This window comes from Ylistrum balloti, unplaced genomic scaffold, assembly GCF_031769215.1.
Source record: "Ylistrum balloti isolate Yb309-2 unplaced genomic scaffold, AGI_CSIRO_Ybal_v1 Utg370830, whole genome shotgun sequence".
Taxonomy (NCBI): Eukaryota; Metazoa; Mollusca; class Bivalvia; order Pectinida; family Pectinidae; genus Ylistrum; species Ylistrum balloti.
The window spans coordinates 567,797-586,471 of NW_026782479.1; the positions used below are offsets into that span (position 1 = coordinate 567,797).

Below are 18,675 nucleotides of genomic sequence, written 5' to 3' on the forward strand. Positions count from 1 at the left end.
TGTATAGTTTGATTGTGATTGATGGTTATAAACTTTTCAAAAGTTACACAAAACACGACCTTTACCAGACACCACAATGAAAAAAGCTATTACGCATTGTATCGACCTCGTATGTACCCACGTATCCTATCAGGCGTAAGGATATGAAATGTAGTGAGAAGGCGCTGCTAAATATGGATATCCAAATCTCCAAGTAATTTTTGTGCGACCTACCCGCCATATTGTCCGTTACCTCACAGTTCATACGTCACTAATTCAAAGTAACTGTCGCTGGAAACGACGACGGCAGGGTTGATGTTTGTGGTAAATTTGCCAACATTAATCGGTCCTCGAAACAGAAACAGCAATGAATTCAAACGTGGATTAACCCCCGCTTTCAGCATGACATCGACGAATGCGAAGTATTATGGTTTATATTTTACCGTGTCAGCCAATCAAAATACCGTAAGAGTTTATACCAAGTGGTTAACAATGGTTGTAATGATTTACGGATGCCAAGTATAGTACTTTTAAATCAGGACTACTTTATCGAGGATTGAGCTCCCTCTATCCTTATCACACATCGGTAACTTATCATTATCTCCCGCTTTCACCGAAACGGGGGATATTAATTTGGGTTTGTCCGTCCGTCTGCCTGTCACACTTTCGTTTCCGTGTTCTAACTTCCCCAAATATCCAATTTGGGTGACACTTGGTCAACAGATGCAGCTTGAGGTCATTAAGATTGAGTTTGACTATCAGTGACATCTGTTAATAATTATGCATACTAATGAGGTATCCTTTGATTTCATTGGTCAATATGTTTGGAAAGCGGGAGATATAAATTCCATGAATTTGCTTGTTTTTCACCTAAATTCTGTTAAATATGCATCGCGTCATCATCAAATTAATTATGAAAGCATTGCGCTACTACCGAAAGGATAAGAGGGCATATATTCCAATAAGACTTAATGTTTAGTAGATTACGAAAAGATGTGTCATTTAAGAACCTCATCGTTTACACAAGAAATAATTCACTATGATATTTATTCATTGTTTTTCTTGTTCACTTACTACGTCTAACATTCGTCCATCTCTATGGCCTGTGGTAGGTCGATTAAGCGTTTAAAAGAGTGGTAACCACAAGGAAATGGAGAAGACAAGGTGAACGTATTGATCCATGAAAATATGTAGGGTGCAGTAATAGATGAAAACTGATATTCCGCAGCAGCTATTTCGACCCTTATGAGAATTACATTTAACACACGGACACGGAAAGTATTAGAGCGCATCTTAACTATGTATGGAACACGACGTGCAGCGTTAGTCTGTGTGAGTCTGTTGGAAATATTTCTTTTCGGAGGAATGCAATTTGGATGGCATGCTCTTGTGTTTATCCTAAAACAAGAGGGTTTGTTCAACACTTTCTGTGTTCCGGAATCTGAAGGCAACTCAACTGAATTGACGTCAAAAAGCGAGGACTGCTTCCTTCAGGATGAACAGTTTAATTTAGTTTTCAGTTGCGGAGTTGCTATCTTTACGTTGGGAACGATTGTCAACGGAAAACTCTTCCTGTCATTTGGTATTAAATGGACTCGTTTGCTGTATATGTAAGTATATATACATTTGAAAGCAGAGGTGACCGACTTTTCTCGAATCTATTCTCTGCGAAAATTGAATTGTGTGTTTTGCACATAAATTATACTCAATTTTAACAGACGACATTGCCAATTTCCTATGAGCGATAGGCTTGTCAAACTTTGTAAGACATATTCTACCATTTCTAATTGTTACATGTATTTCTCATCGTATTCAGAACTTTGGCTGTAGCCGGGATTTTATTCCTCGCGTTCTCATCACCAGGTAATTAAAATTTATATTTTTCTCTCGGTTTCGAGGGGTCTGCTGGATTCTTGACTATTTGATTATTCAAGGTGAATTCTACTAAATTTTATCGAAAAGTGCATCCCAGACAGAAAAGAATTGAATGTCATTGAAATATAAACACAGAAATAACAATATATATATACATGACAAGTGGCCAGGGAAACAATTAGCGATGTTAAAAAATATTTCTATGGAAAAGTGATATATTATCACTTTTTCACTTAAATTTCTATCACTGAGTACATTTTCGTTACCATTCCACTCATAAAAACAGATGAGTCAAATTCACATGGCAGTTACACATAATGAATAAACAAATATAATTACACATTTACAGCAAAGAGCGTCATGATTAGTAGGAGCCTTTCAGACTTAATGCACTACTAATTTAATTGTCAGATCCCATGTGGAATGAAACTCTTAGTATATCACGATGAAATCACTATTATTTCGTAATTGCTACACACGACAGAATGCTGTAAATGAGTAAAAACGTTCAATTAACAATTTGGCCTGACAGATCTTCTCGCCGATATTAACTGTATAAGTACCAGCAAGAAAGCGTATACTGGTATCAGATAGAATGTACAGTAATCATACTGTGGCACACGCGCCAAAAAGTAAATCAATAAATTTACCATTAAAAGGGTATGATGAATGTGATGAATTATCTGTATCTTAATGATTGCAAGCTTGCTTTCCTAATCTACGGTGTTCATACAGTTGTGGGATCGCACAACGTCACATGATGTCTAATGTACGCACGATGTACGCAAGATGTCTGCACGATAGGAAAACTTGACCAAATAAGCTATCGCACACTTGTGCGCACGTTGTGTTGTTCTAAAGTACAGATGTGTGATTCTGTCTTGATTTGTATAAGTTAAGAATTGACTTATAACAAAATGTGAGATATACGTGGGACATGCTTCATTTATTTCCTAAATATGTAAGAGTACAACTCAGTATATTTCCAAACTAAGCCACTAGTACATAGGTTGCGTACTTGTAGATGTATCAGACTGAATAGTTACAAACACTTGTAATTTAAAATGCTTTGTTTAGAGATGCCACATGTGACCAGTCTGAGTGTACGGAAACGATCATGATGATATACATATTGTATATTAAATTGAGGTCTCGTTTTGCCTTGGCAATGAATAATTTAGTCTCATACAGTCAGAAACAAAAGTTTGATTTTATTAGTTCTGTTTTCTTTCGTTTTTCTATCATTTTGTAAACAAACAAATTTTTGCCCGCATGTAGATAAATTTTGTTGCCCGAGGCACACCTCTCATCACTCTCCGTGGTTTGAAACTAACGTGACGCTGCCCAAATTGATATCTTTTACCTCAAAAATATCTCTAAAAACTTGGGAATGAAATATGCAGGATTAAAACTGATTATGTAAACTTATCACGTCTAACTGTTTATACAAAACTGGTTTATTGTACAAAGCAAGGCCCTTCCGAAATGGGCAAAAAATACTAAATGTTCCTTTCACAAACCATACGGCCGTGCGACGGGTATTTCTCCAGTGCTTCTGGGCATTTTAAAAAATAACCAAACAATCTGTTATTACGTAATAAACTCAAAATTCCAAAACTATCACTTTCGTGTAGAAATATATCGAAGTAAATTTTCAGTGGTTCGATTTTGTATCGACGAGCCACGACTGTTACCGTCTCCGCCATTTTATTTACACCGCTCTGCGCATGGCACAACTAAAAAACGCGAGGTGCCTGTAAGAAAATCCGGATATGCTCTTCGTGTCATGAGAGACGCTTTTGTTAGACTACATTATCTTTGTCTGTAAATGATTATGAATTCTGAAGTGATATTTTTTCTTTTTATCCGTATAGACACTGACCAAAAATATACAGTGGATTATAACGTACGTTATGTATAAAGTATTATGTCTTCATAAGATACCAATAAAAGATTCACTTGTTAAATATCTGTGTGTATCTGAGGTTAAGTTGATCTTGCCTCATTTAATAAGTAATAAGACGATCTACACAGAAAACTAATCTTTAATTATTCAGGGACATACCTCTAGGATTGTACCTGGTCAGAATAAAAACATGATTTTTAAATTGCCGTAGTGATGAAGCCATTTAATAGAAACATAACTTTCTGGAAAAATAACAGATTATTCTCCGAAGTGATAAAATTAATTCAAAATCATCATATAACCTACATGTATTATACATTTATCTATATCACATTACGGTATTTAAAAAAAGAAATCGAGACTAGAACGTTTCAGAATATTTACCTCTTCTTTAAATAAGCAACTTCTCTGATTTAATCTGATGTACTGACGAATGCCTAATCAGCTGTCGTTGTCACACTTTGGCACTTGTCCAACTAACATATTAGATTATAAACTGTCCTGATCACTAAATGCCTTCAGCGAATCTAAGGTTAAATCTACGATGTAAATGCGAATTCGTTTACAAATCACGAAATTCAGTAATAGCGGTATTATGATTGTTTTTTTTAAATAGCTTGTCTATCAGCTTGTTTACCAGATAATAAACCAAAAAGTGCCTCTTAGGGCCCTTTGAATAATGCAATGATATAATGCGTGATCTTGTATAAAACAAACCCACTCAGGCATGAAAAGACATACGGTCGAAAGTTTGTGGGTCATGTCCAGGAAGTAATCAATTTGACACTTGGCAGTCGATTTCTCAAGAAATACATATCCATTAAATGTCCATAAAACTGTCATTCTTGGCAAAAATAAATCCTCGAAATTTGAATCCCATTTATATAAATGATTCACAGTGAATTATTAGAAAACCAGATGCTTTAGGAAACAAACCACACATTTGATTACAAATTTGAAATTGCATACAGTACAATCAAGCAATGAACAAAAATAAGAAAAAAAATAAAATTAACTTTATAACAAGAGGCCCATAGGACCTGTGTTGTTCAGCTGGTTGAGTTTGCTGAATTTAAACTGAAGAAAAAATATGTGAAACACTATCTATTTCTCTCGGAAAAAGGGATTAGATGCACTCTTTGAAATCTCTTCACAAAAGATACGTTCACCTGTACATAACATAGCAACATGCTTTACGATTGCTGAAGTAAAATTTGGTGGTAATCTTGGAAACATATTACACACAGCTTTACAATGCACTAAAAGCAGTCAGATTAATTCCCCGACGCATGCGTGCTATGCCGATGTTGCTCTTTAGTTTGAGCTTGTGGCCAATTGTGTTGTCCTGTTGGGTCAAGAGTGATGAGAACTGTTCTCTTCTTGGTCATCCTATGCTCACCATTCAACTGTTGTTCCAACTCTTGTCTGTACCTTACATGCAGTAATAGGAAACGGTTTCATTTTTATAATCATTAATGGATTCACCTAATTGAATTGTAACCCGATTCATAGAAGAATAAAATATGTGTATAGCTTATTTGAATGTCCATATATTACAAGTATTTACTAAGCATTGGATTCCCCTTTAGTTTGCGTCTGTTGAATCTCTACGTAAAATCGGATAATCCCTCAAAATAAAGTGTTGATATGGAAAAATATCTTTGTTTTAACATACTGCAATATCATTTCATAATTTCATTGGTCATATTTTTCATTCTGAAGATTGGCACCATCGTTTTTCTTCTTTTTAATTGTTTTCGACTGTCCCTGATTATTTTTATGTCATTGACCAATTTGTATCTACTTTTTACCTGCGTTTCGGTCTTTTTCCTGCCAGTCCGAGTTCAGAGTTTATGGTTTAGTCACTCTTACGTCGATAAATAGGAGCTCGAAAAATGTATTTCCACCACTTTTTAGATTTCCCGCGACAATAATACTGTATCTTGAGCTGATCGAAAGATCCACATCCGTCGTAAACCATAACATTACACAGCATAAGGAACCAAAAAGGTTAGCTTGCTGCCTTCTTTCTTCATGAGATGGACAGTGACATCCTTGTTGGTGTACAAGAAATTTTCTTTGACCAATTATAAAACAACTATCACACATGAACATATTGTTTACAAGAATTATATGTCCGAATTGTCAGAAATGACGTGAACATAGAAAATATCATATCATTAAACTAGTTTCTTTATTTTTCTTAATAATATTTCATAGATAATGCTCTCTCTCTCTCTCTCTCTCTCTCTCTCTCTCTCTCTCTCGATCTCGATCTCGATCTCTCTCTCTCTCTCTCTCTCTTTCTCTCTGGATTTTACTTAGTCTATCTTGGCTTTTGAAAGAGACGTTAAGAACAGCCAAATCTCACTCCAGTAAAGCTTGTAATTTGGAAGATCGAGGATTGATATCCAGGATATAGATATTGATGCCGACGAAAGCCTTCATTTCTTCCGGTGACGTCACATTCCATGGAGAGTCGAGCTAAATGACGATCTTTTGGGAGGCATAGATATTTGTCTGGAAAGCCACCTGCCGCAAATTCATCGTAGAAAACCAGCCAATGGAAACAATCGATTTCTATCTTCTCTAGGAGAAAATTGGTGGGTCCTGTTGATTCTCGAAATGGTGTGGTGAGTACAGACCTGCGAGTCTAGCCCCATCCTTCAGTCGGTACAGGTACGTGTTCTTCATTATCATCTCGGTGATGACCTGCTAAGGGATCATCATCTTCACTAGACCAATCAATGTCGGAACCTTTCGAGTCGTCACATCTTCTGGCCCCAAACCCTCAAACTCTGGCTCTCCGTCATCACTATCCAAGTCGAAAGCAGAAGCAGCATCCGAGTCCGACATTGTGTTGTCAGTGTACACAACATGGGAAAACCCCATCGATATTTAGAAAAAATGACTATAATTAGCCAATTGCCTTGTTTGTAACAAATTAAATCAAAGCAATATTCATAATTTTGATAACTTTTATTGATTTATTACACATGTCGCATACTAATAGCAACACGTGTCTCACGACGTCTATAGTTATCACGAAGGAAAGAAGACACGTTTTCTGCGTCATCATGAAGGATACGGGAACACGTTTTTACGACGTCTCAGGAGGCCACGGGTAGGGATAAGGGTTAAGCAATAGCTTGTTGTTACTTAGATTATCAATGACTTTCACCAGGAAAAGGGACAATTAGCTACGCTACTTTACTAGCATATCTATAACTACTATGTTTGATTCATAAATGGATATCTAATATGTTGTATGTCACGGAAACATAAACTAATGTTTGGATTTAAAACCATGGGACATCTGACAATTAATGGAAAATTTGCCACATCGAATTTTGATATTGCAAATGCTTTAGTACCTGCTGTTCCCAAACATTCGTCTGCAAATAATCCAACAATTTCAGACCGCGCGAGAAAAAACTAAATTGAAATTTTCTTCCGAAAAAAAGAAAACTTACAATCAACATTTCTCAATGTTAGAACTTCGAGACTGGTTGAAAAAAATCACATGACTCTGCAACAGGACCTAATAATATTCACTATCAGTTCCTAAAACATCTACCAGAGTCGCCATTAGACAACTTCTTGATATTTTTTTATATTACTAGACCAGGTAATGTCCCAAAGGTATGGAAAATTGCAACTGTGATTCCTATCCTCAAACAGGATAAAGACACGACATATCCCTCCAGTTACCGCCCACTGTTACTCACGAGTTGCGTTTGTAAAATTCTAGACCGGATGATAGATTCAAGATTAATTTGGTATCTGGAATCCAATCGCATAATATCAGCCCTACAAAACGATTTTAGATCTAAGCGAGGTACCAACGATCACTGAGTTAGACATGAAACCTTTGTGCGTGAGGCTTTCTTAAAGAAGGAACACTTGGTTGTTGTTTTCTTCGATTTGGAAAAGGCTTACGACACATAGTGGAAATACGGTATAATGAAAGATCTGCACGATATAGGTATTAAAGGTAAACAACTAATTTTAATTTCAAATCTTCTATCAGAGTATTTCAAGTCCGGCATGAAACGACCCTTCAGATGTTCATCAGCAGGAAATGGGAGTACCACAAGACAACATTTTTTCGGATACACTTAATGGACTTAAAATTAACAGTATTGTCAAAACATTCGCCCCTTCAATGGTGGGCGCTTTTTATGTCAGTGCCTTCATTATATGCTATCGATCTAAGCATATGAATACCATCGAAAGACAACTACAACAATGTCTGAATCGACTACGGGCAGATGAAAATGGATTTAAATTTTCACAGTCAAAAACAGTTTGTATGCATTTTTGTCAAATGCGGAAGCAACACGACGATCTAAATCTATCTCTCTGTGGTGCACCCATTCCGGTCGTTGAGCAAACCAAATTCATAGGTGTTATATTCGACAGGAAATTATCGGTACTTCCACAGGCCAAATGCCTTAAGGCAGGTGGTGTCCCATACTGGTTGGGAGCTGATAGAAAATTTTGCTAAGACTTATAGAGCTCTCATTAGTCTCATAGTCAAAATTTGACTACGGTTCCTTTGTGTATGGATCTGCTAGATCGTCGGTATTTGAATTTCTGCACTTTTATAAAACACAAATATTGATATTGATCACATTCAGTCATTTGGAACGATAGAAATTCCTTCCTGGCTCTTGAATTCACCTGAAGTTGACTTTTCACTTCATGAAATGGTTAAAATTAGACACTGACAGTTGCACCTATCGTTCCTTCTTCTCGAAATTGCAGTTAAGACAAAAAAAACTACATTTATATGATGATCGTTCAAACGATAATGATAAGGTTGCCGCGGCCATGGTTTCACAAGATAAAGCCTATGGATGCCGGCTACCGAACAACGCCTCAATTTTCTCAGCAGAAGCGCGAGCTATCTACCTCGCCCTTGAATATATTCAAACAAAGTGATGAGTGCTGTTATCTATTCAGACTCTCTTTCTGTACTACAAAGTCTTATCAATAGAAATATCGAAAATATTTTCATTCGTAATACATTAATGCTATATCATGAACTTGCCATTAAATTTCGTATTGCTTTTTGCTGGGTTCCTGGGCAAATGGGAATACCAGGTAATGAAAAAGCAGATCGTGCCGCAAAGGAAGCTTTATCACTACCACCTGTTGTTTTTAAACTTCATTTTAGAGATTTAAAACCATTTATTAAAACAAATTTTAACAGTTCAGTGGCAGGAGGAATGGAATACATATACCAATAATGAATTGCACTTCGTAAAACCTATTATCGGTGTTTGGTCTCTATGCTATAGTGACAACCACCGAGACGACGTTGTCATTGCCCATCTTCGGATTGACCGTACATACCGTACACATTCATATATGTTGAAAGGCGAAGATACATAGGATGTGATGAGCCATTCACCGTTGAACATTTTTTTATTGGACTGCATTGACCTTCTGTCTACTCGAGATTTTTTAATCGTAACATTACCAGTGTAAAAAGCATTTCAAAAAACCTGAAAGATGTTGATCTATATGATAGATTATGACGTAACATCTTGTTCTTTTGTGATAATATACCCATTAAAGATTTTTAGCATTTGTCTTTAACCTTTTAGTTTGTTTAATGTTATTTCATTTTGGATCGCTGTGTTTTTTAACCTGTTGATTGCCCTAATGACATTTTATGTGTTGACGGGCCGTTTAGAATGTCATAATACTAATAATGATAATAACTTAACTTAATATTTTAAAACATTATTACCAGAATTGTTCTAAAGGCAAAATCATTTAATTAATGTTGATATTGCTAATTGGACAGCGGATTATTTTCTTACCACAACACACTCTATTTCAACAGATAACCCTTGGTTAGTGCTACCCGGAATTGTATTTGTGGGCGTAACTGGTGTGGCCTTATTGGTATCTAACTTTATACAGGTAATACTCTTCCTTTTATTTCTACTGTCGTATTAATCGGACGAATTTAACTTCCGTGTCAGCAAGGTACCCCAGGAATATGACGAAAACTCAGAAACACCAATTGTACCAGAAATAGAAAGTAGCAACATTTACTTGACCCATGTAAACGAATAATGACAGCTGATCTGTAATAATGATTTATAGCTACCCGACATTTCCCTTAGATATATACTCACGGGATAAAGAAACGCAAACTAAACTTTGAAGATGATTCTAGGCATGACGTCGAGTATGATATTCAATGTCGGAAAGTAAGAATGAAGATTAATCAATACAGAACAAACTGCAAAATCCACGATCTGTATCTGGTGCTGGCGTTGTCGAACCTGTCTATCCATAGCCCAACAGGGGATAGATCGGGCTCTATGGCGGCCAGTCCCATCGGTGGATATTGTTGTTAGTGAGAGAGTCGCGAAATATCCTCGCTACATGGGACCGAGCATTATCTTGCTGGAATGTGAGCTTGTTTTGCTGCAATGTTGGGACAACATGGGGTTGGAGGATCTCATCTCTTTATCTAGAGGTCATAACCAATCCACTCCCAAACTCATCCGTCCCTGCTACGCTGCAGTCGGCAAAACGTTCTCCACGACGTCGGTATAAACAACGTCGACCGTCCGTAAAACACGGTGAACCAGGACTCATCACTAAACAAGACCCGCCCCCACGGCCTTAATCGGAATATTATGGGCCACACCCAAGCCATACGACGCAGACCTATAAAGCGATAACGTGCCCGCAGACCAACTTCCCGCAACCGTTTCCTTACAGTTTTTGCATGGATAGGACGGTTATGAGTACCAATGGTATGGAGGGCAGATTCGGTGGCAGTAAGGTGCCGATTGCGCAAATGAATAAACCTGTCCTGACGTTGTGACGTCACGCGCGGACGCCCAGACCTAGGTCTGTCAGCAACCCGCCAAATTTCCTTTAGACGTCTAACAAGACGTTCTATAGTGCAAATATGGACACCGAAATGTCTAGCAACCCGTATTTGCCTTTGGCATTGCATAATCATGGCAATTGCCTGACTCCTGTGACTTCCGTTAGCCGTGCCTTTGTTTAATGCTACCAGAAATTAAACAAAATACCGATAAAATGAAGTGTCTCAATGAAGACTACCTAATGGTATGACGAGCAGTGAAACTTAATGTCACTTCACTGCTGTGCACGAAATTTTCCCTTTTTTTGCTTTCCCCGCAAGACATCGTCACGCAATACAATAATGCAACATTCGATACAGAACCACGTGCGCTGTAACCTAGAGCGTTGCTTGACCGATATTCATTGTTTTTGATCACGTTTGCAAGATATTGCAAATTATTTCACATTGCGTTTCCCTTGCGTATATTTCCATTTTTACAAGATATGATTTATTATTTAACTAATATTTAGCAGCCGTATGACCAAATAACAGCATGGGTAGTTATACTGAGACGATCAAGTACTTGACTGATTAGTATAGGGAAATGTGAAATAAAATGCAAAATGATATAATAATTTGAACCGTGAAACTATTCGAATCAAAATGGATTATTATTGAAATGTTTGAATTTAATATCAATATTGTCCTGGAGTTTTACTTCCTGTACAGGGAATCAGGTTAAAATCTATTGACATATGTGATATAATTGATGAAATTGTAACCTCTTTTACAACAGATACCATTCTTACTACCAAGAGGCTCATCTATTTACATTGGGCTATTGAACGGCTGTTATGACTCGTCAGTTCTTACGTTCATGTTTGTAAAGGTATGTACATTACTGAAGGCGTGAGTTGTGAGTATCCTAGGGATATTGTCTCAATCTGTTGTTTTTCCTGTATATGGTACTTAAAACCGGAAGGATGCAAAGAGTGGTCTGTTTCATTCGGTACAACGAACTATCATTTAGGATATGGAAGAGATGTGAGAAGAAATCACCTTCAAAGATATAATAAACACGTGCTTTTTCATTCTTGTTATTTATTTTAATAACAGCCCACTGACACAGAAAGTGGCACTAAGGTAATAAATGAGCAAAATATACAAAACTAAATCTGTAAAAGGCAGATATCAAAACATTGATAGAAAGTGTTTAAAATAAATATATTATGGTGCAAAATAACATCATTCAGAAAGTCTAGAATTCCGTTTAATATATTTTTTTTTCTGAAATAATTTTCAATGTAAAAACGTTCTTTATATTTCAGAAACTGTATGAAGTTGGAGTCGATAAAAAGTTTTCTTTTATTGGTGTTGCCATTTTGATAATCATCATTTCCGGTGTGTGTACACTATTACATCCGACACGAGATCTAAAAGGGGGAACTGATGCAAAGAGTTCTCAAACAAACGACGGGAATGTTGAAATGGACAAAGGTAACCCTGGTTTATATTTTTAGGTTTCTTATCTATGATGTATGTTCTTGCCAATGGATAAAAATGAACTTACCCTCCTACATCTAACATTTGTAAATGTCGATTTGATTTTCCGAACCCCTCGTCCGAATTTCCACATTTTTTGCCTTTTGTATCACTAAAATGACCGAGATTGACGATAAAGGTGTATGATGTAATTTTACTCCCTGTTTAACAGTGTATACAATATTGCTGAATCCCTCTTCCGTTTCCTGGCATTCGAGTATCTAAGTATCTACAGCTTAAAGTTATTGTTGGTTATATTGGTAAATGCTGTTGTCAATATCAGGTGCATTGTCATATATTGTTAAATCTTATTTCAGTTTCCGAGGATGCTGTACAGACGGTACCAGAACGTACATCCGATATGAAGGCAATTAGAGACATTCTTCGCCATAAGCTTTTCATTTCACATGTTGTTTGGATCACGTTCGTTCTGTTGAAATACGTTTACTTTTTGGGATCTGTGAATAAACTGCTGGAACAACTTCTTCATGATGAAAGTCGAGGTAGGTTTTTTACACACATTCCATAAAATCCAATGATAAAAGTACAAATGACAGAATTGATATCATTTCTGGTAGTTCTGGGTCAAAACTGAGCAACATAATCAACTCATATTAACGTTTCTGCCGTTTTTTCCATACTAGTGAGCTACTTCTCCGATGTCATGACATTCACATTGATTGGCAGTTTGGTTTCATCATTCATCGCCGGTTATACAATACACGCAATGGAGAAACTTTTTACAGGTAAGTTATTTCATAATTTTCATTAACCTTCATCGATTGAAACTCTGTCCGTTTTTTGGTGACGTTTTGCACGAAAATCGTGATAATTGGAATAGGTCCCTGTATATCAAAGCAACTGCGATATGTAAACATCATAGGTTAGGGGTACAGGGAGAATCTGTTCAGAAAAAAAAATTATGATAGGGAAATAGCAATCATGTGTATGATAAAGCATGGTGGAGAACTGTCTTCGCTAGATTCGTCGTAGGAAAAGATCGAGATAAGCGGTTGATATATAATAATCAGTCGGGTCTTTGATTTCTAATTCAGGTGGGTATTATTGATTGTCATGACCGAACTCAACGAAAATGTCAACCATTTATATGATAGGGTCCTCCGTATATTTCGTTTTTAATTTGGACATAATTTTCATGACGTACTCTTCAGCATGGTTCAGAAACAGGTATTGCACCGCCGTTCAACTTAATTGGAAATAACTCACATAATCATGAAGACGTTCTTTCAAAATTCTGAACGTTTCCATGACTGCAGCATTGTTCATGTGTGGCGGTGGATGGAAGATAGAGTATAACATTATGTGTGCAATATCTTTGATCAGAAGTATTGTTTCTTTTTAAAGTAGATATTTATTTACTTGCTCGGTTTTTATGACGTCTAAAGGTAATATGAGGATGGTGATACCACTTGCCGTGACATCATCTTTGGCTATACTTTTGTCAGCACTGGCTTTTGTACCAACAGCCGATATCCTCTACGTTGATTTCATCATATTGACATTTCTCCGGTCTTTCATATACACTACCAATATGGAGTTCATCAGAATCACGTAAGTGTTTTAAAGTAATAAATGTTATATCGTAAATGTGAAACATTAAGGCTATAAGGATCGATACATGTCGATTAACGTTGACAGATTCACATCATCAATACACAATACATATATATCTAAATGGCAGAAGATAAACATAGTGGTACTTTACTATAGCGATATTTGACGTACTAAAGTTTATCGGAGGTGAAAGTATTTTTAACATTTAACAACAACCGGAATTGAATTTTCTTTATTGAATGATGTGGTGGTTATCTATGAAATAATGTATATTACTTGTTATACCTATCATTTCGTGTCTCATAGAAATGTTATATTTGACTTTCAAGTTTTGGATAAGGTAAGAGAAAAAGATATTATGTTGAAATTGAATCGCCACCTATTTCTGTTTCCCGTTCAGTATAAGTTGTCGCTTTCCTAGAATTAGAGATAAATGTTTTCACTGTCATAATGGCCGACAAATATAGCGAAGAGTGTTACTTTTAGTTCTTGTCACAATGACGATAATTATTGACAGCGAGACAAAATTGCAATGACATTATTTTCCAAATTTATTTATGAAAGTGTAATTTTTCAGATTCCCTTTGAAATACAGCGGCATGATATTCGGATTTGTAATAGCTATATCTGGAATTCTGACCATAACACAATTTGGTCTTTTTGCATGGACGGAGAAATACGGTGATGCCATGATGCATGTAAGTACTGTTGTGTTTTGTTTTTAGATATCGTTTTCTGCAATATGTTATCTAAAGCCAATTCTAAAAAGAAACGTTTCAATCTCGACGTTGAAATCTGATAAGAATGTAGATCCAAATTCTCGCTCAGTTTTCACACAGGATCTGACAACATCCCATAAGCGGTCATGTTGTGACCCTTTGCGTAAGTCAATAAAATCACCGCTTACCGAATCGTGAAATGAAAGAAGGTGCGCAAAATTGCTTGCATAATCCTATTTGTACAGCAAGTCATTAGCCAAATGCAAGAGCATCTACATGTCAGTGTGATTAAACTTCCTATCTCATTTCTCATACCTATATGGCGAATAATGGAGCGATAATTTGATTATGCTTTTTATAAGATAGGCTGCTTTGTTGAGAATGATGGTTATTAGCATTAATTTGAAATATTCGACGCCATGAATACAAACGACTAAGTTAACGATAGACACTTTTCGATTGTTTCAGCATAGTTTTAGTTCTTAATTCTATTGGGACGTTACCATGACTTCAATAAGAAAACAATTTATTTTTTCTTTAGTTAATGGAAGTTATTTACCTCACTTATTGCGTATTAATGATTTGATCTAAAGCGTTTATCGTAAATATTTTAAATGTAAGGGAAAAAAGAAACAATGTTAATACTTCGAAAAAATTAAAATAACGAACATATTTTAATACTCATCCACTTATCTTTTTGGTGGAGATATGTTTGTGACATTTTGGCGTGTTTTTGAGTTTCGATTGACATGTTGATTTTCCCGTTGAGTTGTACACCTTACATACATATGGTTGGTTATATTTGAATGTAAATTGCTAAAAGGTTCTATAAAATCATGATAATTTAAGATTGTACAAAATACATACACACGAGTATCACAATTTCATACAAATTTAGAGTCGGCCATAGTAGGGCCAAACAACTGTCAAAAATGCATCAAACAGTTTTTTCGTCCTTCGAGAACACAGTTCAATAAATTTGTTAATTTTCGTGAACATTCAAAAACAATGCCAAGTATACGTGGATGAATGCAAACAGCAAACATGACATGGAGATGACGGCCAAAACTCAGGGACTAAATTTGTGTTTCGAGTTTGTCATGCAGGTGACCACTTCTTTCACAAAAATTATGATAATTGGAATAGGGAGTAGTACCATACAGATTGATTTGTTAATAAATATAATAACACCCATAAATGCGTTTAATTTGATATTTTTATCCACCAGGTGAACTTGTTCCTGTTATGCCTGTCAACAGTCTCCCTGTTACATCCAATCATCGTCTTTCATAGTTACAGACGCCAGAATCAAAGTTACAACCTGTAAATGGAAAAGGTTATATTTATATCACTTATATTACATCTTGTTGTTATTTACATGTTACATATTATGTAATACATTGTTTTATTTCTTGTTTTTGATTTCTATATGTTACAAGGTTCAACCAGACTATAAATAAATTATCCTTTCTTTTGGTCTGATTTTTTTTACTATTGTCTTCTCTGCGGCAAAGCAGTGATATGTATTGTTTTATTTCCAATACGTCCATGAAATGTTTTGGATTCAGCCTTGTAGACTTTATTTGGAACATTCTTTTCTGGTTTGTATAATGTTAACAGAATAGCACAATCAGAAGATCTCACTATGTCCTTCCTTGGTGCACAAGGATTATCGTATGACCGTTAAAGTGGGTCGATTCCGTACCGTCCCGTACACTCGGTACGCCAGTGTTAAAATGTTTCACGCTAGCTAATTGTCTAATGAAGGTGACAATGCTGTTATTGAAAAGTCACACTTAAATTTTCTATTGGTTGTGATACTTCACATTCTAACAGTTCAGACTTAATTTGTAGGTGCGTTTGTCTTTGTTATGTTTTATAGGGTTAGTGTCCTCTCTAAAGTCAGGGTCATAATAGGAAGGATGTTGTCAAGAGGAGAACCATGGGTCGTAATAAAACACAAGAAAGAGAGCATGCGTACAAAGTTTGTGTAATAAATATAAAGAACCCTCGCACCATTTAGGTAGCATTCATTACATAACATCTTCAGGTTGTACAAATGATTTGTGTTTAGCGTTATATATCTATTTAAAGAAAACGATAATGAGGAAACCTAGGAAACGGGAAATATTTATTTAAACCTCTGCTTTGTTTTTTACCTTTATGCAAAAATCTTTCTTGTCATGAGCAACAGTACTTTCACCTTATGTTCATCCACGTTTTTGACCCGTTAATTCTCGACCCCATGTACTACACATTTGTTTTCCCTAACATTGCGGATACAAATAGATGTCTAATCCAGCTCAGTTATTTACCTTATACACAGAACTACCATTTGTAACACAATAGAAGTCCGAAGGTTTGACTGTGATTATAATTTTGTTGTCCATAGTTATTGTGCAGGTCAACTCTCTAGCTTTGTTATTTAAGTGCTGTCCACAGGTTCTCGCTAGCTTTATGATCTGCATGACTCCTGCCAAATAGGTCCTTTTAAGGTTGGTCAGCCTAATAAATTGTCCCTCGTGAATGCTGGGCTGTCTGGCGGAGACCACTGTGTAACGCGGGACGAGTCTCGGTTAAGCATTCAAGGAAAGGACACAGGAAAAGCAGAATAATTATATATATATATACATTTTTTTACATTAAGTACAACTAAATACTGACAAGTTCACATTCGTTCTCACGCTCTCTATCATTCAGTCACTTATCTCTACTAGTAATATTATTTCCTACAGGCTCTTCACAGATATAAGGGGTTGTTGTTGTAATACTTCACGTTGCGTCTCTCATTGATATGGAATAATTTCTCTCTGTTAGCACACACCTTGCTGGCAGTGTAAAAGGTAAGAGAGGCGAAACTCCCCTGATGATGCGGCTAACAACCAAGGTCCAATAAAGCTCGCCATCAAACCAAAAATCTGGTGTTATACTGGGTTCCCCACGTAGCCTGCCTGAGAGCATGACAATCCTTACATCAGGTGACCTTGACCCCGATGTTTGTAAGTCACCTTTTTGCTGGCTCTAGATACTGCTCATATGATCTGCACATCATGTGCAGCTATAGAAGCAAATGTAAATAAACGCAATTATAACAAACACTCACATTTCCATACTGTAGTTTAATTAATACACTATTCCCCCATAATAAACCCTACTGCGCATATCACCTGACAAATACATTAAATGTTATGATGCGTGACCAAATTCGATATAAAATAACAAGGAATCAACGTGAATACATATGCTGTCTATAGGCTTCCGTACAATTTACACCTGCGTGCACTCACAGTAATACAGGTAAATACGACTGCAGCTCAGGGCTTCTATACATATTTTACATGAACGAAAACTACGTTGCTAAGTGTAACAAACAGATTTACAGTCACTAAATTTCATATACATGTCAATAAGTTAGTTAAGTAACACTTCTACAATAAATACAGTAATAGTGTAAAGTTAAATATATTGCATAAAACATCCAACTAAAATAACAAATTACGAATGAGAGAAACAATGCTTACCCTAGTCAGTGTTCTGGGCTCCATTCCACGTCATAGTACGCTCATAAAAATGGTCGTCGTTCTCACCTCCCCGGTTACACACCCTCCATACTCATTCACACATATACTCAGTGACCCATTTCTTAACAGAAATATTATACCGCCCTCTTGCGTTCGTGACAAACTGTACTTACGTCAGTCGAAGTCTTGTTCCGAATTATTCATAGCTTTCTTAGGAATGCTGACCTGGTGTCTCCTGACTGAAACATTTCACAAGCCTTAGACAAATATTGTACCCAAAATAACTCGAACCCGTTTGTATCATTTTCTAGACTCGAAGCTTCGTTTTATATAGGTTTTTGGCAAAATCATTACAAATGAGTTGACTCCTTTTTTTCAGCATTCCCATTGCCCGAGGAACTAAACAATATATATGTTTTTGTATATTGCTTAACTTTCTGTCAACGGCTATGGTCATTTTAGAATTAAGAACAAATAAATTTCGGAAGGTGAAATTTTGTGTTTCAGTTTTGTTTTTCGAAGACTGCAATGTACTCGTGTATGTCTCATTTTGTTACTTTGTTTTATATTGTTTAACGTCCTGTTAACGGCTAACGTGACGCCATCTAAAGTGATTCCTTCCCCAAATTGATACTTTTCATGGAAATTTGTATCCGTCAATCCCTGTGAATGAAATATGAAGGAATTCACATTAAAGATGTAGAAATAACATCTACT

At 36.2% G+C, this 18,675-nt stretch overlaps 1 protein-coding gene across 1 annotated transcript; it reads left to right on the forward strand.

Moving 5' to 3' along the window:
- The first annotated feature begins 1,278 nt into the window (after positions 1-1,278).
- Positions 1,279-15,764, forward strand: LOC132558864 (equilibrative nucleobase transporter 1-like). Its single transcript, XM_060223482.1, has 10 exons — positions 1,279-1,589; positions 1,796-1,842; positions 9,615-9,694; positions 11,398-11,490; positions 11,930-12,098; positions 12,461-12,646; positions 12,788-12,889; positions 13,550-13,715; positions 14,296-14,416; positions 15,666-15,764. The coding sequence occupies exons 1-10, from the start codon at positions 1,279-1,281 to the stop codon at positions 15,762-15,764; spliced, it is 1,374 nt and encodes a 457-aa protein (XP_060079465.1).
- Positions 15,765-18,675: the final 2,911 nt, after the last annotated feature.